At 39.1% G+C, this 21,990-nt stretch overlaps 1 protein-coding gene across 2 annotated transcripts in view; it reads left to right on the top strand.

Moving 5' to 3' along the window:
• The window catches only part of rarab (retinoic acid receptor, alpha b), a 60,932-nt gene extending 43,373 nt beyond the window's left edge, over nucleotides 1-17,559 (top strand). For both annotated transcript variants that reach the window (XM_059557026.1, XM_059557025.1), the window contains exons 2-8: nucleotides 6,519-6,667; nucleotides 11,218-11,359; nucleotides 14,103-14,263; nucleotides 14,352-14,528; nucleotides 14,631-14,835; nucleotides 16,137-16,295; nucleotides 16,380-17,559. In XM_059557026.1, coding sequence (XP_059413009.1) covers nucleotides 6,519-6,667; nucleotides 11,218-11,359; nucleotides 14,103-14,263; nucleotides 14,352-14,528; nucleotides 14,631-14,835; nucleotides 16,137-16,295; nucleotides 16,380-16,579 — 1,193 coding nt within the window. In that variant the 3' untranslated portion in view covers nucleotides 16,580-17,559. The remainder of the gene's footprint in view (nucleotides 1-6,518; nucleotides 6,668-11,217; nucleotides 11,360-14,102; nucleotides 14,264-14,351; nucleotides 14,529-14,630; nucleotides 14,836-16,136; nucleotides 16,296-16,379) is intronic.
• The last annotated feature ends 4,431 nt before the right edge of the window (nucleotides 17,560-21,990 follow it).

Raw genomic sequence — 21,990 nt, 5'->3', positions numbered from 1 at the left:
TTGTATGAAGGACAAAGTGTGACTTTTTAGGTTACAGCAGCAGTTTTTTGACAACTCTAAAGTATATGCTAAAACCAGTCTTTTACCTCATCTTTTCATATTGTTTAATTATTTCTTCAGTAAATGTCATGTTAAAGTATTTTATAGCAGTATGTTACTTTCTTTTTATATATATATCAAATAGTGATATGTCAGCTCTATAGCAGTAAATTGCCTCCCCTAAGATCTCAGCATCTGCCATAATTTATTTTATTTTATTTTTTTTATCAATTGACCTTTAGTTACCATAGTCATAAAAGACCTGGAATAATTAGAAACTTGTAGGGAATAATAAAATTGTAGCTCCCAGGCCTGTATAATTCCAATTTTCAAATTTAAATCAAAATTTCCTCCCTCTCATTACCTAATCTCGTATTTCAAATTAGCAAGAAATAGCTTTGTGAGTGTCGCTTCTGTGAAACGTTTAATTTTATTCCGTGTTTGATTGGAAATGCCAGTGACTAGAAATGAACTGGTCAGAAGTTTTATTCTGTATATTTGGGAAAACCCTGCGTTTCCCAAATAATTTCTTGTAATTCTTAGTAACTGTCCCTTCACGGGTCTGTTTTTCTTCTGTAGTTTCCTCACATCATTGGAGTTTTTCACGTTTTCTTTGCTCTACATGAATCCAGTGAGCAGCTCTCTCAGTACACTGCTGTGAAGTCGGTTTTGTAATGTGCTGGGAATCGTGTTTGTGTTTGTTGGGACGCTTGCTGTCTGTGTGTAGAAAGAGATAAGAACTCGACATCCTCATCTGACTCTGCGCTGGTGCCAGAGTCGGTATTTTTAGCTTTGACTGTGCTTTTTTTGAACACAGGAAATAGACGCAGACGGTTGCCCACTGGCTCCGCAGCAGTGCATGTGTAGTGTGATGAAGGTGAGGCCACGTTTTCTACTACACTGTAAAAAAAAGTCAGTAAAATATACAGCAAAACACCGTCAAATTCCAACGGTAATGGAGCATAAAACCAAAAACTTCCTTTTACTGTATTAAATAGATTGAATAACTGTTAATTGTGAGACTGGATAAAACTGTTTTTTACTGTAATAAAATGTTGAAATTATAAATATTTTCTGTGAAAACAAATATGCATACATTTTAGAACTAAATATTGTAATGTTGAAAATGTCTGAAAACCTTAGATTTTACGGTATTATTTGAGTAAAACTACATCTTTTGGGGTTGTGCACATTGGAATTCACAGTATAAATCTGTAGATTTTTAAGCAAACAAAAACATCCATTTTTACAGAAGCAAGATGTTAAAAAATAGGGTCCACCGTAATAATACAACCAGTAAATACCATTTAAAAAAAAGCAAATATCAGCCGTAAAAGACAATAAAATTGATAGTATTTTTTATTTTAAAATTCAGGTACTGATATACAGATTAAAAGTTACACAGTTAAAAAAAAACTGTCAAATTTACGGTAAAATACCGGCAGCTGTGGTTGCCAGGAATATACCGTGAAAAAAATGTGGAATCTGTAAAAGACAATACGGTATACTGGTTTTGTAACCCTAAATTTTACAGTAGACAACGTATTTTTTTTACCAAAATCATGGTAGAAAAAAACAAATATATTTGTCAATTATACAGTAATTTTATGTAAAAAATGCAACTTTCCATAGCTTTTTACGGATATTTGCAGTAAAAAAGTTATAATATAATAACATATCACTGTATAATAACATATCCACCCAACTTAAAATAATAATAATAATAAGTTGTCACAACATAAATAGTCATGTTAACCTTAAAAATATCAGAACAAATATATTTAGAGTTGAGATCAAGCGTACTCTACACATCTTGCTTGTAATGGTGACAAATTATAGCAGAATCAGATGTTAATGTATTGTTGCGACTGTTTTTTTTTTTATCGATCAATACCTTGTAGAAAAAATATTTTTAGAAAACCGATCATGTCGTCACAAACACATATCAAGATTTTGGATATGCATCACATCAATGGTGACAATCAGAACAAAAAAGGCTGTAAAATAAGGATGAGTTTGTGCTATGGAGGTCTTTTGTTTGTCCCCGTTGTTGTGATGCATATGCTAAATCTAGAAGTCTGTGTGTGTGAGTACTTGATCCTTTTACTCAAATTATTTCAAACACATTCATTTTGACCATCTTCAAGATAAGTATTTTGGTTCTGGTGCCTGTTAAAAATATCAAACAAAAAACTTATTATATGATGACTATCTCACCATCAAGAAAGAGCTGATAACACCTGAGCTCAATTAAATTTTGTCTTTCTTTGCCACAAAAACAGCGTTTTAAAATACACCGTTAAAGCAGCAAGACACAAGCTAACACAAGAAGTAACTGGACCAAGATCCCAACTAAACCAAACACTTTCCACCACAATGGTGACTTCAAGTGAATCAAGTATCAACATTTAAACCTCTGTTAATTCTCAATAGGAGCTTCTCTAGATGTCTGACAGAAATAAAGTCACAAAACCTTGTAAGGAGGATCTGTAAACGTCTATATCGGACGTACAGAAGACATAAAAAACATTAAAAAAAAGACATCATAAAAACATTGTCTCCTCAGTGGACTTCTTTTCAACGTCTGCAAAGACATAAAAAGACGTCCACTGGACGTAACTTTGCCCAGTGGATTAGGTTGAGTTAAAATACGCAATATAGTAATTTTCATGTAATAGTTCCTTTAAAAACAAACAAAAATGTTAAATATATGACTTCATTCCACAAGACTGCTAACGTATGAAGATATAATTAACACTGGATTTATTTAACATGCATTATGTGCCATGTGTTGAGTTCAGTGTAAATTGCACTGAGTAAAGAAATTAATATACAAGACTTGGTATGTCCTAAACTTTCAATAATAAAAAGTTATTTGACCCGTGGTATGGTCTTTTATTTATTTAGATGACTCGAGTAATATAAAGTTGTGGCCTAGTGGTTAGAGAGTTTGACTCCTAACCCTGGGTTTGTGAGTTCGAAACTCGGGCCGGCAATAACACGACTGAGGTGTCCTTGAGCAAGCCACTGAACCACCAACTGCTCCCCGGGTGCTGCAGCGTAAATGATGAACACTGCTCTGGGTGTGTGCGTGCACGAAGGGTTAAATGTAGAGCATGAATTCTCAGTATAAGTCTCCATACTTGGCTGAATGTCACTAAGTTGCCTTATTTTTTTAAGTTGATGCAACTTTCTTTTTACAGTGTATATATTATAACTTTTTTTACTGCAAATATCCGTAAAAAGCTATGGAAAGTTGTACATAAAATTACTGTATAATTGACAAATATATTTGTTTTTTTCTACCATGATTTTGGTAAAAAAAAATATGTTGTCTACTGTAAAATGTAGGGTTACAAAACCAGTATACCGTATTGTCTTTTACAGATTCCACATTTTTTTACGGTATATTCCTGGCAACCACAGCTGCCGGTATTTTACCGTAAATTTGACAGTTTTTTTTTTTTACAGTGTAGACGGCTCATAATAGACAAAGATGAGAGAGATCTACTTAACTCACCGGTTAACATGTTTCACCAATGTCCTTAAGCACCTTATGCTTAAAGAGGTTATTGTTTCAACATTCAGGCATTTGTTTGGCGGCCTCAGTGTTTGCATTTGTGAGATGGGGACTATGCTGTAGGTAGATTGTCTCTCTGAACGCAGACACTGATCTAAGCGAGTCAGATATCATATCAAACCTTAAACAGCAACACAAGCACCCCTAAGTGCCTCTCAGCGTCTCTACCACACAGCCATAACTGACTGCTAGATCAGAAGAGATTTGCTGTTGTGTGCTCTATTTAAAGACATGACAAGATTTTTTTTTTAATGATCATCAAGTTAAATTGATCAAAAGTGTCAGTGAAAGCTTTTACATTGTTACAAAAGATTACTATTTCAAGTAAATGTTGTTCTTTTTTTAACTTTAAGTATCGGTTCTTCCAAATTAAGAAGCACAACTGATTTTGCTACATTGATAACATCGATAAGATAATTGATGAAGCGATGAAGTGGCGTGACATACAGCCAAGTATGGTGACCCATACTCAGAATTAGTGCTCTGCATTTAACCCATCTAAAGTGCACACACACACACACACACACACACACACACACACACACACACACACACCATGAACACACACCCGGAGCAGTGGGCAGCCATTTATGCTGCGGTGTCCGAGGAGCAGTTGGGGGTTCAGTGCCTTGCTCAAGGGCACCTAAGTCATGGTGTTGAAGGTGGAGAGATCAATGTACATTCTCCCCCCCACCTACAACTCCTGCCGGCCCGAGACTCGAGCTCACAACCTTTGGATTACGAATCCGAATCGCTAACCATTAGGCCACGACTTCCCCATAAATATGATAATGTTTTTGCCATCACAAGAATAAATTACACATTAAAAAAATTACAAAATGCCTTAAAACTGTAAAATGTCATACTGTCACACTGTATTTTTGATCAAATATATGCAGCTGTGGTAAGCATAAGAGATGACAAAACAAGGAAAATCTCACCAACTCCAAACATTTGAACAGTGTAGCCCATATGCTTGTGTATTCCTAAATGCTGACAGAATTGCAGGTGCACCAATTTATATGAGAAAAATGGGCCAACAAGAATGATAGCTTATGATCGATATTGACTTCCATAGGGCGAGTAAATGACACCATATTCATTTGTGTCAACTGTCCCTTAAATGCTGCGATTTGATCCTTTTCAACATCTAGGCCAGTGGTTCCCAACCTTTTTCAGCTCGCGGCCCACACAACCACACACATATGTTTGCGCGGCCCACTTCAAAAAAATTAACTGACCCGTTATTGTTGGGTTAATAACTAACTACTCAGAAGCTAGATTGTTAACTGTATTTATTGAATGAACTAGGGCTGTGCGATATGAAAAAAAAAAAAAAACTATCGCGATTTCTTTGATCAATTTTGCGATTGTGACACACACCGATATGCTTTTACATTCATAAATGCATTCAGGATTAATTGGAAACATATTTCCAAAAGAAAACCAATTAGAGCTTTAACAAAAAGTTGTAATGTCTCTAGAACAGACATAAGTCAAAATTATCACTATAGTAAAGATGTAACAAAATGTATAGACTTATGGCAATAAAAAAATAATAATATGGCAATAATTTTTTTTTTCTTTTTTGCCATGCATTGTTCATAGAGCTCATTAATTGTAGCGGTGCCTCAGGTGTTTGCAGTGTGTATACAGTATGTGTATGCTGTCAGCAGCGTGAGCGCATAAATATACCGCGAAAGCACATTAAAAATAATGCACGAGCGAGAATCTGTCTGTTCGCACGCAGATTTCCTTTGCGCTGTCACAAAACCAGACGTACTTGCTCAGATACACGCTGTTCTGCGCGGAGAGAGTGCGCGCACTGAAAACATGTCGCCTCTCACTTAAACTGCATCCTGTGCACTCACAATGCTCTCTATATGCTCATGTGTTAGATATTAATTATTTTTGCATTTTTTTATTTCTAGCCTTTTACCGCGTGCAGTGTGAATGCTCTGATCTGTTAACATGGGCTCGGAAAAAAGGCGCGTCACAGACAGAGTGAACCTGGAGTTAGGCATATGCTATTAGGCTATTAGGGTTATTGAAAAGATATCTGAGACTCTGCATAACTCCGATTACTGACACCTGCTAACTGCACCCACATAATAGCATGTTCTCCCTGACTAGAAACCTGTGTCTTCATCTCTCATTTTTCTTCACACCATGGCATTTGTAAGAGGCACAGCAGGAAAGGAGTGGATAGCAGCGAGGGAGAGACACATGAGGGTTGAGAAGTGAATGCGTCTGTGTATATAAATATTTTGAAAATATACCAGTGATACCAGAGAAAATATATCATTTACATGTGGGCATATTCATACAGGGAAACATCAGCGACGTGGAGAATTTCAGCTATTCAAAATTCCAAATGTGCTTGTTGTTTTGTGCCCTTGACCTGTGGAGAGGACGTTGTGGGTTTCCCTCATGATCTGCTGTTTAAATGGCAGTTGTTTCATAAGCTCTCTGTCATGGCAGCTCTTTGACGGTGCCGTGTGGCTCGGGCGCCCCCTCCACTCAAGCACAGCGTGCGGTTTCTTCCTCCACACCCCGGCTGACTGTCATGACTTTATTAATTAAGGCTGGCACTCGTCCCAGTTGGTAGCAGCTGAAACCGGGAGGAAAGTGAGAGTGAATGTGTTAGGAGAGCGTGGCACCAGCCTATCTGTCTGCTCGCTCCAGGAATGGAGACGTTCTCCTGACAAGCTTGACCTTAGCTGCTCATCGGGATGCACAAGCGCTCCCTCCCTGAGCCGTCCCGGGGAGCGGAGGCATCTATTGAAGGTTGAAGGTTACTGCAGACTGTTGCTAAAACACAAAGGATCCTAGTAACCCTCATGAGGAAATGATGGTGCGTTAATGAGTCAAACTAAAGGCTGTTTCTGTTCTCTTGTAGCTGTGGAGACTCAGAGCACAAGCTCAGAGGAGATCGTACCCAGCCCACCTTCTCCACCTCCTCCACCACGGGTCTACAAGCCCTGTTTCGTCTGCCAGGACAAGTCCTCGGGCTACCATTATGGAGTTAGTGCTTGTGAAGGGTGCAAGGTAAGAATCTGTCCCGTCCCAATTTACAGGATTGAGGCCTCAAATATTTAGATGCTTTAGTCACACAATCAATATGTTTACATGGACAACAATATTCAGATTTAAACATGATTAAGATTATACTGTGTTTAAGAATCTATGTCAACAGATTTTTGATTACTTTAGTCCGTCTAAAGTCATACTCGAAGTAAACACAAATCAAATCGAGATATGTGGAATATTCCTATTTTAGACATATTGAAGTGCAGAATAGACATGTACACACCTTAATCACACTTATAGCATCGTGTAGGACTTTTTGCCGCATTTTGCTACAGGATCCACAGACGACAGTGGTCAAGCTTTTGACAGCATTTAAAAGAGCATGACTTCAACAGCACCGTCGTCTTTTTGCATGTATAGCATGACAAATAACTAACTGCACTTTTGTAAAATAAAAAAATGAAATGCACAAAACTGTATATGGCATCATAAAAGCATCTCATGTAAACACCTTAATCATAATATTGCCTTATTCAGGATAAGGTAAATAATTTGATTACTGATGTCCATTTAAGTGTACTCACCACTGTTTCTTTAAAATAAGTGACAATTGTTTTTACTGTTTTTGTTTTTACACAACGGTGAACTCTAGCCTTTTACTTCAGTGCTACTGAAAAATTGAAGACTGGTAGTGTATACAATGTATGATCTACACAGTGTCTCCCTGAGAAAGAGAAACACAGGGTTTGGAGATGAACTATGATTGTTACAAAGCCCCCTTATCTGAGCGCAGCCGCAGGGAAGTGTGGGTGGAGAACGCACACGTACACACAGTGCTGCTCGCTGAGAAATAAACATGACTTCATTAAATTTGCATGTGCTATCTTCTCCCTTTCTGGCTGCCTTTGAATAGTGGGAGGACATATCTGCACTCGTCTTTCCCTTCAGAAAGCTCCTGTCACTCTTCTCCTCTTGCCTCTACAACCCTGTCTGCTTAGAGATGAACAAAGAGAGGAGTCAGCATTTGGGCTATATGTCCTTAATAAGTTTCTTGCATTTCTGTGTTGTAGTCAGTATTGAAGGTAGCTACCATTTTAACAAAGGGGGTGGAAACTGGCTTATTAGGGACTGATTTGCAACAATCCTCCTTACATATTGTCTTTTTTTAATCATTGCGTCTTGTTTTCTGTGGCTGTGCGTGAGAACAATCAACGTTTGAGATTTTGGTACATTAGCTATGCTCCAAACTCTAGTGAGCTGACCTAGCACACTAGTTATGCCCAAAATAAGGTGACCAGATGTGCCACTTCCTGGTGACATGTTCTGGCCAGGATTTCTAAATTGCTGCTGGTCTAAATCTTCGTTTAAATCTTCACGGCTACTAAGCACAAATAACTATCATACGCATAACCCCTTAGTCACGCTAAACAGACGGATGGTCTTATTTTGATCTCACGGTCTCTCGTTCCAAATCCATTTGAAATAGGCTGCATGTTTCATACAAACACAAGCACACGCCTGCTCCTCCGTTGTCTCAGTGCTCCTGGGGGTTTGTACTCATGTCCAGGATTAGTGGAGACACTAAAGAGGCTTAGCGCTCCTGCCAGTGAGAGCCACAGCAGACCTCAATCCGTTTCCTTCCTGCCCTCCTCTGCTGCCTTCGGCACACAGGATCTGGCCGGCAGGTCAGGACTGGGTCAATCCCGGGTTCGCAGAGGTCAGGTGATGCCTAGACAGAGATTAGGATCATAGATCAGTCCTACGTCCATTATTTCCTCTTCCTCATCCATGTCTGCTTCTACACTTTGGTATCCATGTCTCTCAGACAACACTTTTTATTCTTATTAAAATCTGGATAAAACTTTATTATTAATTAAGGTTGATTACAGTAAGGATTTCTTGCATCAAGTACCAATCGATTTTGCCTTCAGAATACCATCTGTTTGATGAGTGGTGGCTTATAGTGCTGTAATAGTCCCGCCTTCTCAATAAAAGAGCCATTTGGCAATTGATAAAGTCATCACATCACTGAAGCTCAGAAGCGCGCTTAGGACTATATATGGTTTGCGTAGACTGAAAGTAAGCTTTTTAAACACTTTATCATATGAAACAACATTCATGGGACAGTTGCTTTCATTGCTGATTTATATATATGAAATTTAATATAAAGGGTACCTTCGCTCAGGATTCATGGGATATTCGGCTACTGATGTTAAACACTTTTTGTGAGGCAGTGTAGAGCTAATGCTTTATTTTCAGCTGAATTGTGCTACATTTTTTATGAAGTCTGTGCAAAGTCAATTTAAATGTAATGCTTTTACTATACAACTGTTCGAGTTTTGAAACCGTGCAAGTGAAATTGCTGCCCACTGAAAAAGGAAATGTGCAAGAAGCAGCACGCAACTTCATGTGTCGTGTGTACAGCAGTGACCGACCTGCTGATACTGGTCCAGGAAGAAGCGTTTCATCTGCGTCTACCACAATGACCTCCAACAATGACCTCCAGAAGATCAGAGCTGGCATGAATAAAACATCCGATGAATGAGAGCTCCTCTGTAGGGAGATCAGGCCTCTGGGCAGCGCATTAGAAAACCATTTCGACTCGGCCGGGCGAGCACACGTTCTGTCACACATCTGCCATGCTCACCTTTTCCTTTATTACTTTTTCATAGCCGAGACCGAGTGTGAGAGGGACATGTCCTTTCAGCATGCGGGATGTGTCCTTGGACACACGCTTTCGGTGAAATAACATGAGTGTTTTTAGATGGCATCCACTGGACAGACCTGTCAAAAGCACACACATACTAAAAGCTTCCCTCTGTGTCCTGACCGAGAAGTTGAAGGCTTTTATTCACTAAAACGATTATTGTTTCTACACCAGAGAGGGGATGTTTTTACTGTATGCTTGTTTTTAAAATGGTAGCATGACTAGGGCACATTAAGATACCGTTCATGTGTAGTTAGATAATCATACAAACATGGCACCAAGCATAGTGATCACAATGCATCACTTATAAGTCAGTATTAGGGTTGTTTTGCTAAATTTTGGGTATTTAATTCTGCATATTCTTCCCCTATTATTACGATTAACATCGTTAGCATTGAACGCTTATTTGGTCTTTAAAAATACAGATTTAATAAAAAATAATTTAATCTTTAGCGATCTTTAGCCATTCTCAAAACTAGTTTTTTTGTTGTTGTTTTTTTCTACTGTAAATTGTAATGATTAAAATCACTTGTAGTATTATGTATCCAGTAACTGATTGCATGTAATCTAGATTATGTAATCAGGTTGCAAAAAAATAAGTACTTTTAGGGTATGTTAATTTTATATATATATATATATTCATTCATTTAATTTAAAAATGCAGATTATAGTTACTTTTTATTGATTACATATTATTCACACGTCAGTAAATTATTCAGAATTTGATTCTCCCTAATTCTTATTTTTTCCTCTTTTAAATTTTCCTTTCTAAACATCCTACTGTGTGTCATACCATTTGCTTTGACTATATTCACAAAGCCGGGAAAGAAGGATATATTCCAATGAATATATTTTCTTTCTCTTTGCTTTTTTCAATATCAATATGGTACATTTAATGGTAAATTTAAAACAAATTTGCCTATCTAAAAGTTATCTAAAAAAGTAGTCCGAATACATTTAACTTAAAATAAGTAGCCTAGATTGTTACTCATTACAGTTTTAACATGTAATGTGATCAGTAATTTAGCACAATTTGTAAGTAATCTACACAGCTCTGTATTTATCCCTTTTAATAACCTGTGAATGTGGATTTTATCAAATGTATTGACCTCATTTGTCAGGTATAAATCTGCAGCACAGAGTAACTAAAGATCTTCCTCTCATTTCGTGTTCACACTGAAGCACTGGAGCCACTGTGTTCCCGCTCAGCCCAGTCTGTGAATCCTGCAGAGCGCCGCTGATACCCACGTGCCCAGCGGCAGTCACGAGTGAAGCTTTCACGGTTTAATCCTCAGCAGCTCAAATCCCTTTCACAAGCCCGCGCAATCACACTTTGGCGTCTGCTCTCTGATCTTTTGTGGCTTCAGCTGCATCTTTCCTGCTTTTGCCGTGTACGTTTGTGACCTCGAACTGACTCTCTGCCCTCGAGAGTCTGACCAAGCAGTAATTAAGATCAGGAGAATAATATAATGAATCTCTCTTTGGAAGCCCTTCGCTCGAGTATTATGTGGGTTAAGCCCTGCTGGGTATTAGCCAATAGGAACCTCTGGGCACTTGAACTGGGAGATAATACCCAGCAGCCATAATACAGCCAAATCTAAACCGAGCTCAGCCGGCCATGTGTGTGTGTGAGCGAGAGCTGTATCTATGCCATGGTTGTTTATTCGTGTTTTCATGTTTGTGTACAGTGACGATACGCATAATGTTGAATGTATGAATATCTGGTGAATCATTATTGATTTGAAATAACCGTTCTTCCTCAGTCTTGTCGACTTCTGTGGGCTGGTGTTAATTTGCTTGGGTGTGTGTCATTTGTAAACCTTCCAGCTATAGTAAACATATGTCTTGCTTGTCTCCTCAGGGCTTTTTCCGAAGGAGCATTCAGAAGAACATGCTGTACACCTGCCACAGAGAGAAGAGCTGTATCATCAACAAGGTCACCCGAAACCGCTGCCAGTACTGCCGGCTGCAGAAGTGCCTGGAAGTGGGCATGTCTAAAGAATGTAAGTGTCTACATACACTAAAAGTCCCTTAATCATGAATGACTGGACAAGTCACGGAAAGTCATTTGTCAAAGGAGGTTGAGACTCACTGTGCTGATCTAGTGTACAGCAACAATACAGGTACCATGGTACCCCAAACATGATGGTCCCCTTGCGAGAAACCCCCTTTCTAATGTATAAAGGCACCTATACAGTCGTCAAAGGCAAGAACACAGGTTGTAAGTTTTACGATAACTTTGATGAAAGGTTTTGATCTATTTCAGATGTTGACAAGTGTATACATTCTTGTGTAAAGGCACATTTAAAGTGTAAAAAAAAAATTTTTTTTTAAAAATATTATCTGGAATTTACAGTACAGTATTTAAAGTACTGCATCCTTATATTTTTGTTATATCGCTATATTAATCAGCACAACTGTCTTCATTGTTTCTAAGAAATGTTTCGAGAGCAGTAAATCAGCATATTAGAATGCATTCTAAAGGATCATGTGACACTGAAGAAAATGTATTGCAAACATTTTTAAAAATGTATTCAAGTAGTTATTTTAAAGCAGGGGTGCCCAACCCTGCTCCTGGCGATCGACTGTCCTGCAAAGTTTGGCTCCTACCCTAATCAAACACACCTGCCTTTAATTTTTAAGTGAGCCTGAAGACCTTAATTAGTTGCTTCAGGTGTGTTTGATGAGGATTGGAGCTAAACTCTGCAGGACAGTCGATCGCCAGGAGCAGGGTTGGGCACCCCTGTTTTAAATTGTAGTAATGATATTTCACAGTATTGCTGTTTTCACTATGAATGATCAAATAAATGCAGCATACGTTTAGTGCACTATGCCAGGAAGACCTCTTGTCAGACATTTGTCTCTCTGGTCCTGCTGTCTCCATCTACTGGACCGAGTGCTCAAGTGCTCTGGACCATGACCACTGACAGGACATTTGCCAGTGTTATTTAAAGCACACTGGTTATTGACATATATTTTATAGTGATGGTTGTGTGACAGGCTTGTGTACAAGCATTTAATGAGGAGGTGTGCTGCTTTGTTGTGTTTTTGTGCTAGGACAAATGAACGTCATGATGAATACCTGCTATATTTTTAATTAATAGGTTTTTAATCGGTTTTACAGTAGTGCATTATTATTGCTTTATCTGATGTATCTGTTGCAGTAGGACGCCATTTAGTTGCTTTCGCCTTTAAGTATGAATATGGATTTGTATGTACTTTTGTTTTGTTATTAGCATGAAAGTGCATATACTTTTCTTTCTGTGCTGTACTGAACTATAGTTTGCATTCTCTATCACGAAACCTCTGCCCCAGATTTGTTATTTTACATATTTCATTCTCTCCTCCCGGATATGATGGCGCGCGCTCTTGTCATCATAAAGTTGTTTGCAAGCAGGTTTCGTCTTCTCGCACATGTCGTGTCGTGAAAGATTACCTCCCTGCGTTAATAGTTCTTTAATGGCTCCATTAGATTGTGTTTTCCGAGCCCACGCTGGCACCCAGCTCCCTCTGGAGAAATGAATATGTGGCTGTGGGGAGAAGTGAGAGAGAATCATCCTTTACCACCCTCTCTCTCGCTCGCTCGCTCCCCTGCGTGTGTGTGGAGGAGGGAGAAGAAGAGCGAGGAGTTATCTTTAGACAAAGGAAGGAGTCCTAACCAAAAACAGCAAGAAAACATGAGATAAAGGAGTGATTGAGGCTTTGAGGACAAGAAAACTGAGAGATTGTGAGGTTCCAGGAAGAAGGGAAGGAGGGAGGAATGCAGGCGCAGAGGGAGAGCACGTTTAAAGCGGGCTGATATTTGTCATGTGACGTGATTAGATTAGGCTGGATTTTAGTGAAAGCAGAGGTCGTTTGTCACAGTTATTAACAACCACCAACATTCATTTCTCATCTCTGCACGCTGCACACCATCAGCACATCTGTGTGTGTGTGTGTGTGTGTGTGTGTGTGTCTGTGATGAAACACAATGAGTGCATTTACATGCACGATCTTACAGTCATTATTTTTTCCAGTGAAGTTTGCAATTCTTCAGTGTCATTAATATTTTCTCATCCTAGTTTAATGTGCAAAAACAACTAATTAAACCACTCACGGATTTCCCTGAAAAGTGTAAATACTGGGATGCTATCAAAAGATTGATTGTTTCAGTGGCCCGACCACCTCGATACAGAAATGTGGATTCAACCCGATGGCATGAGATTAACATGGAGCTATGTTTTTGGCCTCACAAGTGGGGCTTTATTGTCCTAAATTTGGTTGCAGTTGGTGCTGAAATGACACTTCATCTTTGAAAACAAACATTGCTGTTCAGGAAGATATTTTAATTATTAAGTCTCATGCTCACCAAGGTTACATTTAATAATACAGTAAAATCTATCGATCTATCTTATCTATCTTATCTATCTATCTATCTATCTTATCTATCTATCCCCATATGTGCTCTGATTGTTCTACTTAATCCGTCTCCTCCTCTTTCATTCGTTGTTGTTTTGAAGTAGATTAGCTGCCAAAATGATTGAATGCAAGAAGAACATGTATCTAAGGTTTAACCGTGTATGATCTGCGGTTTTCTCTGGACTTTTACTGCCATCTTGTGGCACATTTATGATTTAATTAGATATTTCTTTCTTATTGGCACTTCTGGTATAAAGCATAGAAATCTACTTGTATATTTATGTATGATATTAATCAGAGGAGTGAGTAAATCTGATGGTTTGACCTGTTTTCTTCCTGTCGTCACAGCTGTTCGGAACGACCGGAACAAGAGGAAGAAGGAAGAGAAGAAGCAGGAGTGTTCGGAGAGTTACGTGTTAAGTCCTGATACGGTGCAGATGATCGAGCGGGTCAGGAAGGCCCATCAGGAAACCTTCCCCTCTCTGTGCCAGCTGGGCAAATACACCACCGTAAGTCAGACGCAAAGCAGCTTCTCGTTTTGGAATTGTGGGTAAATAAATTGCAAGCTAAGAAAACATTGTCTCTGTCTTCGACCAGAACAACAGTGCAGACCACAGGGTCGCTCTGGATGTTGACCTGTGGGACAAGTTCAGTGAACTCTCCACCAAATGCATAATTAAGACGGTGGAGTTCGCCAAGCAGCTGCCGGGCTTCACCACACTCACTATCGCAGATCAGATCACCCTGTTAAAGGCCGCCTGTCTCGACATCCTGGTAAGAGCACAACACACTTGCATCTGTTCTTGTGTCTAAATAGTGCATGAATGAACACTGCAGCAGTGTCAACTTTCCTGTGTCTTTCATTCTCGTCTACAGATTCTGCGAATATGTACACGCTACACACCGGATCAGGACACCATGACGTTTTCAGACGGTCTGACACTGAACCGCACGCAGATGCACAACGCCGGCTTCGGTCCACTGACGGATCTGGTTTTCGCTTTCGCCAACCAGCTCCTGCCTCTGGAGATGGATGATGCAGAGACGGGGCTCCTCAGCGCCATCTGTCTGCTGTGTGGAGGTACTGCAGCTGTTGAACCAAATCCAGTCAGATACGCTTACAGCCATATTTTGGTTTGTGAATGTTTCACTTACTCAGTTCTCACATATAATTTTTTTTTTTGTATCTTATCTGTCAGCCCTTCTCTTGGGCTTTTTACATCTCTTGTATTAGGGTTGTTAAAATGGCTGAAAAACTAAATTCGAATTTTTCACTTTAAATATGATAATTATTCAAATTATATTTGAATTTAAAAGTCATAATTTCAGTTTGGGAGGGGGGGGGGGTTGTATTTTGTCTTCTCTCCTGAGGCCACAAGAGAGCGCAAGCTAAATATTACTAATGCACTTTTATTAAAGCAATAAAATAAGTGCACAATGTTTATAAACCAAATGTAAGTAATTCAGTTGCTAAAACAATTATGAACAAAACAGAATCATGAATCTATGCATAGTTGAATGCAAAAGGACAAAAGCCAATCACACAGAATACTGTATCATTTAAAAATATGAGATGCAGTGGGATGGGAAGTTCAATGTACATAAATTTTACATAGCTTTCTAGGCATAAAACTCGCAATGTTGATAGAAGCCACTTTAGAAAATGTGCAAATATATGTGTTCTTTGTGAAAGGCTTAGTTTTAGTTTTGACATAAACACCATCATCTCCGTATGGATGTTCTCTTTTTACAGTGTTTTTAATGAACAGCGCAGCAGAGAGGGTTCAACTGGAAAGGCTAACAAAACATTAAAAAGCAACGACACTTGCATCGTCACTGCGTTTTGTGTGCCAATAATATTTTAATAATTAAATTGCATTCGATTTTTAGGTGTCCATCAGGCAGCCTTATCAGTGGCACAAGAAACGTGTTTTTTATTTTTATCTTTAAATTCGGCGAATATTCAAAATTCACATTTTTATTTGACAGCCCTAACTTATATACCAAATTATATCGTCCAATGTTGACCGTTTTATTGTTTTTTGTATATTTGATAATGTTGGTTTTATTTTATTTTATTTTTTATAGGTTAATCTGCCTTTTAAAATTATATTTAATATCAGATTTTTTTTTATTCACAATAATTCATATGATAAATAATATTTTTATTCAATAAATATTTTAATAATATAAATAATTTCTTCTGTTTATAATTTGCTAACTGGAATTATAATTTAATAGTAATAATTTTCTTCCATTTAGGAAGTCTTTTGAATAGAATTGAAAAAAAAAAAGAATAATTATTTCATGAGTTCTAGAGCGTTGATGCTCGTGTCATTCTCTGTGAGCTGATGTTATTAAACACTGTGCACTTGTGCTCAGACCGACAGGATCTGGAGCAGTCGGATAAGGTGGATGTGCTTCAGGAGCCACTGCTGGAGGCCCTAAAGATCTACGTGAGAAAGAGGAGGCCTCATAAACCACACATGTTCCCCAAGATGCTGATGAAGATCACAGACCTGAGGAGCATCAGCGCTAAAGGTGACGTTCACAGTCACTCTTTGAACATCAAGCTTGACTCATCCAGAATCCATTCTAACATTATTTTCTGTATTTCTCAACCAGGAGCCGAACGAGTAATAACGCTGAAAATGGAGATTCCCGGCTCCATGCCTCCACTCATTCAGGAGATGCTGGAGAATTCGGAGGGTCTGGAGGGCGGCGGCGGGGCGAGAGGAGGAGGAAAAGGAGCGCCACCAGGAAGCTGCAGCCCCAGTTTGTCTCCGAGCTCAACACACAGCAGCCCCTCAGCTCACTCCCCCTGAGTATCACCTCCAGACAGGGGCTCCGTACAGAACAAACTGGTTCCAAACCAGAAATAAGCCACAGCCGACCCGCGCTAGAAACCAGAATTCCGGTAGACTTTGATCTGGGATGACCGGACCCGAACAGTTAATCTGGCCGGCTTTTATTAGCTGAAGACCAATGGAGTTCTACACAGGCCGTGCCTGCTCAAAACTCACACTGTCAATAAAAGCAGCAGTGATTCAGTGACTAGCAGAGTCCTGCAGCTGTCCACATGGCTGTGATCTGTGGAGACGGCAGAACAAACGCCCTGTGTGTGCAGAAGCGGCTCTTTTCTGTGTCTTCCCAGCTCTGCTCCAATCACACAAACTGTGAAGGCCCAGATAAAGCTCTCTTTCTCTTGAGCCTGTGACTTTATTTTATACATTTCAATCCCTTAAGAGCAAGCTAATGGACATTTAGGACGTCAAATGTCCGCAAGTCAGGGACATTTTGAACTTTCCAGCCGTTTTGGTTCGGTTTCTTTTGTTTTCTTACAAAAAGATATATGAATATATGAAATCTATATTGACAGAAAAATGAGATTTGAATCTTGTGTCTTAGGTGGAATGCAGAACAGTTCTTATCTTCTCTCTCACTTTTCTCTCGAGCGTTAAACACGTTTATGGTCGACCCACTGTCATACACAAGGGAACTGAAAATCACACTAGCACTGAAAATCATCCGATGGGGATAAAACGCAATTTTGTTCATGATTTGGAGACTTCTTCACAATGATCAACTTGGCAGTTGTGGCAAAGAAATGAAGGATCTCATGTCAACAGCTTGTGATTATGACGGTGTGTATGAGATCTCAGAGTGGTAAATGCCTTTGTGTAGCTTTTTAATATTGTTTCTTAATTTACTCTTAATTTTTGTAATTGTCAGCTGTCGAAAGACAGAGATGACCTCTACACAGTATTAGCAGATTTCAAAATAAAAAAGAGATTTCCAAACATAATGACTCACAAAGAATACAAAGTGTATTTTTAGTGCTCGAAGAAAAACGTGCCATTTCAAAAGTATTGAGAATGCTGTAACTGAGCATTTAACTGTTGTAACAGAACGTCATGCCTTTTTTTCTTTTTTTACACCTCAGTTCATCTGTCACGTGTTTCCTCTGTACCTTACACAACATCACTGCCTCTGCTCTCCTGCAACAATCATTGAACAGTTGTGAACAACAACACTGCCTCTGTGTGACAATCACTTTAAGTAAAGCTCACAAACAACTCTGCCTCTGTAACACACACTGATCCGCGCCAGACCTCTGGGTTTATGAGACCACTAGCCTTGTTTTTTAGGTCTAAAAGCATCAAATAAGTACGGATTTCACAATTATAGTTTCCTAGAAATGCTTTATTAAGAGTAAGATCTTGCATCGACGTTTCTGATAATGTAGCATTCTTTTGTTTTAAATGAAATTAGTCTTATCTGAACCACCAGAGACATTTTGTCATTATTTACTCATTTTATTCCAAATCGTGTGTGTGTGTGTTCTGCAAAAGATAGTCAGTCATACAGGTTATTTTTATTTTATTTTTTTTAGAGTTGTTTTGACAGAAGTGTCCCTTTAAACAAAACAATAGCTTGATAAATGAATAGGTTTAGGAGGCACCATACAACCCAGTTCTGGTGGATCAGTGTTAGCATATCATGATTTGTACCAGTTTACAACAGCTCTGCCTCTGCATCACGTCTGCTGAACCTGGTGTCATTAAAGTTTGAACAGTGCGGTTGGTCGAAATGACTTCCTCTTTAACATGTTCCTCTGAGGGTGGAGTGTAAACTGCTTCACTGCAACTGTGCACACAACATGCACAGAGCTAAAGTCTATTCACTTCTGTCTACCTGTTTGAAAAAAAAAAATCACAAGCCTCTTCCACTGTCCATTTAATTTGATTCTGCATTTGAAGGTTCACTGCTTTTGAGGCGTACTGCATCACAGACCTCGATGGGCCTCTTCTCTCACTCGAAGGATGACAAACAGAGATCTACACGATGTACAGCACAAACCCTGTACTGCTTTAACAGTTGTTATACAGTCAACCGCACAAAATGTTTCTGTTGTGTCAGGTGATCATAATAAAGACTTCTGTTTTGTGTGTTTTTGACCATGCTGGGTTTTTGTGAATTTATTTATATATCAGAATCAGAATCAGAAAGAGCTTTATTGCCAAGTATGCTTGCGCATACAAGGAATTTGTTGTAGTGACATAAGCTTCCAGTAAACAGACAACAACACACAGACAAAAAAAAAAAAAATTTACTGGAGAATTACAAATTGGCAAGTAAATAAGTGTATAAACAATTGTGCTATAAATGATAATGGAATAGGATTGAGTGAGATGCAGGAATGTTCTAGGATGGAGGGGTAACAAATAAATATAAGGATATTGCACATTTTTGCATAAGCATTATGCATAAGCATATATATATATATATATATATATTCTCAGGGTCTGGCCACATCAACACAGTTTGTTTAGATGTCACACGATGATTTATTTTGCATATCACAGAATATTGTGTTTCTGTTAATTACATTTAGTCATTTAGCAGATGATTTTATCCAAAGCGACTTGGATAAATGGGGACAGTGGAAGCAATCAAAAACAACAAAAGAGCAATGATATTTAAGTGCTATAACAAAAGTCTCAGCTTAAACGCAGTACATGTAGCAAGGGCTTTTAAATAATATAATATAAAGAAAACCGATAGACTAGAAAAAGAATAGAGCAAGCTAGTGTTAGAGGTCTTTGTATAATGATGAAAAGAAAATAGACTACAAACAGATTTAGAAAGGTAATTCGATTATTATTATTTTTTTTTAAGAATAGAATTTAGAATAGTGGGTGCTAAAGTTAAAGGGTCAAATAAAGATTGAAGAGATGGGTTTTTAAGCCAATTCTTGAAGATGGCTAAGGACTCAGCTGCTCAGATTGAGTTGGGGAGGTCATTTCACCAGGAGGGAACATTTAATTTAAAAGTATGTAAAAGTGACTGTGCATCTTTGAGATGGCACAAGCAAGCAATGTTCACTTGCAGAATGCAAGCTCCTAGAGGGCACATAAGTCTAAAAAGAATACATTTAGGTAAATGGGTGCAGAGCCAGTGGTGGTTTTGTAGGCAAACATCAATGTTTTGAATTTTATGCGAGCATCTATTGGTAGCCAGTGCAAATTGAAAAACAGAGGTGTGACTTGTATTCTTTTTGGCTCATTAAAAATTAATCTTGCTGCTCCGTTCTGGATTAATTGTAAAGGTTTGATAGAACTGGCTGGAAGACCTGCCAAGAAGGCATTACTATAGTCCAGCCTGGACAGAACAAGAGCTTGAACAAGGAGTTGTGCAGCTTTTTGCGAAAGAAAGGGCCTGATCTTCTTGATGTTAAATAAAGCAAATCTGCAGGACTGGACAGTTTTAGCAATGTGGTCTGATAAAGTCAGCTGATCATCAATCATAAGGTTTCTGGCTGTTTTTAAAGGAGTCATGGTTGATGCGCCTAACTTGATTGTGAAATTGTGATGAAACAATTGGTTTGCTGGAACCACAAGCAGTTCTGTCTTGGCAAGGTTGAGTTGAAGATGATGGTTTTTCATCATGCAAGAAAGGTCTTTTAGACAAGCTGAGATGCGAATAGCTACCATCGGATCATCAGGATGGAATGAGAGGTAGAGTTGAGTGTCATCAGCATAGCAGTGGTATGAAAAGCCATGTTTCTGAATGACAGAACCTAATGATGCCATGTAGACAGAGAAGAGAAGTGGTCCAAGAACTGAGCCCTGAGGCACCCCAGTTCTCAGATGTTGGACACCTCACCTCCCCAAGTTACTTTGAATGACTTATCTGATAGGTGAGACTCAAACCACTGAAGTGCGGTTCATGAGATCCCCTTTGCCAGTAGGGTTGACAGGATGATCTGGTGGTTAACCATGTCAAAAGCAGCAGACAGATCAAGCAGGATAAGGACTGAATATTTGGATTCTGCTCTTGCCAGTCTTAGGGGTTCAACAACTGAAAGCAAGGCAGTCTCAGTTGAATGTCCACTTCTGAAGCCAGATTGGTTGCTGTCAAGGAGGTTGTTGTGTGTGAGAAATGTAGAGACTTGGTTGAACACAGCTCGTTCAAGTGTTTTTGCAATGAATGGAAGAAGGGAAACTGGTCTGTAGTTCTCTAAAAGAGATGGGTTGAGGGTGTGTTTCTTAAGTAGTGGTGTTATACGAGCCTGTCTAAATGATGAGGGAAAAACACCAGTGTGGAGGGAAGTGTTAAAGATGTGAGTGAGTGCAGGTACAACTGCATGAGAAATGGCTTGAAGGAGATAAGATGGAATAGGATCAAGCGGGCAAGTAGTAGGGTGATTAGAAAGGATGAGTTTTGAGACTTCTGCCACAGAGAGTGAAGAGAAGGACGTAAATGAGTTTATGTTTGCTGGTGATATGAGTTTGACGTATTGTGGTGTGGAAAATTGTGCACTGATGTTTTTAATTTTATTAATGAAAAATGTGGCAAAGTTGTCAACTATTAGAGATGAAGCAGGAGGGGGAGGAGGAGGACAAAGGAGTGAGGAAAATGTTTTATAAAGCATGCAAGAGTTAGGCGAATTGTTAACTTTGATGTGGTAGTATGTCATTTTAGCAGTGGAGAGATTAGCAGAGAAGGAAGAGAGGATTGACTGATACACATTAAGGTCAGTAGTATTTTTGGATTTGCGCCACACCCTTTCAGCAGCTCTTAGCTTAGAAACGGTGTTCGCATAGAACATCAGATAACCAAGGGGTGGAAGGGGTGGTACGGGCTGGCCTGGAAGATCAGGGGCAAACAGTGTCTAAACAAGATGTAAGAGTGGAACAGAAAGTATCAGTAGCACTTTAGCATCCAAAGATGCAAACAGTTTAGGGAGGGAAGCGAAGATGAAACCATTGCAGATAGCTGGGACGGTGAGAGTGAGCGTAGGTTACGTCGAAAGATGACATGTTGAGGGGTAAATGATGTGTCAGGGACCTTGTTGAGTTTAAGAGTGAGGAGGAAGTGATCCGACGTGTGCAGTGGAGTAACCAGTACATAATCAGAAAAGCAGTGTCGTGTATAAATAAGGTCCAGTTGGTTGCCTGATTTGTGAGTAGCAGTAGTTGACACTCGGTTGAGATCAAAAGAGGCAAGCAGAGTGTGGAAATCAGCATACAGAGGTTTATCTAGATGGATGCTGAAATCTCCAAACATAACTAGGGGAGTACCATCCTCAGGAAAGGTTGAAAGAAACACATCTAATTCACACAAAACGTTACCCAGTGGTCCTGGGGGTCGATAGACAACTACAAAATGTATTTTAAGAGGGCAAGTAACAGTAACTGAATGAGATTCAAAGGAGCTGTTGATAACCAAAGAT

Source organism: Carassius carassius, chromosome 1, assembly GCF_963082965.1.
Source record: "Carassius carassius chromosome 1, fCarCar2.1, whole genome shotgun sequence".
Lineage (NCBI taxonomy): Eukaryota > Metazoa > Chordata > Actinopteri > Cypriniformes > Cyprinidae > Carassius > Carassius carassius.
The sequence above is the reverse complement of the archived record's forward strand: the minus strand, read 5'-3'. Positions and strand labels throughout refer to the sequence as shown.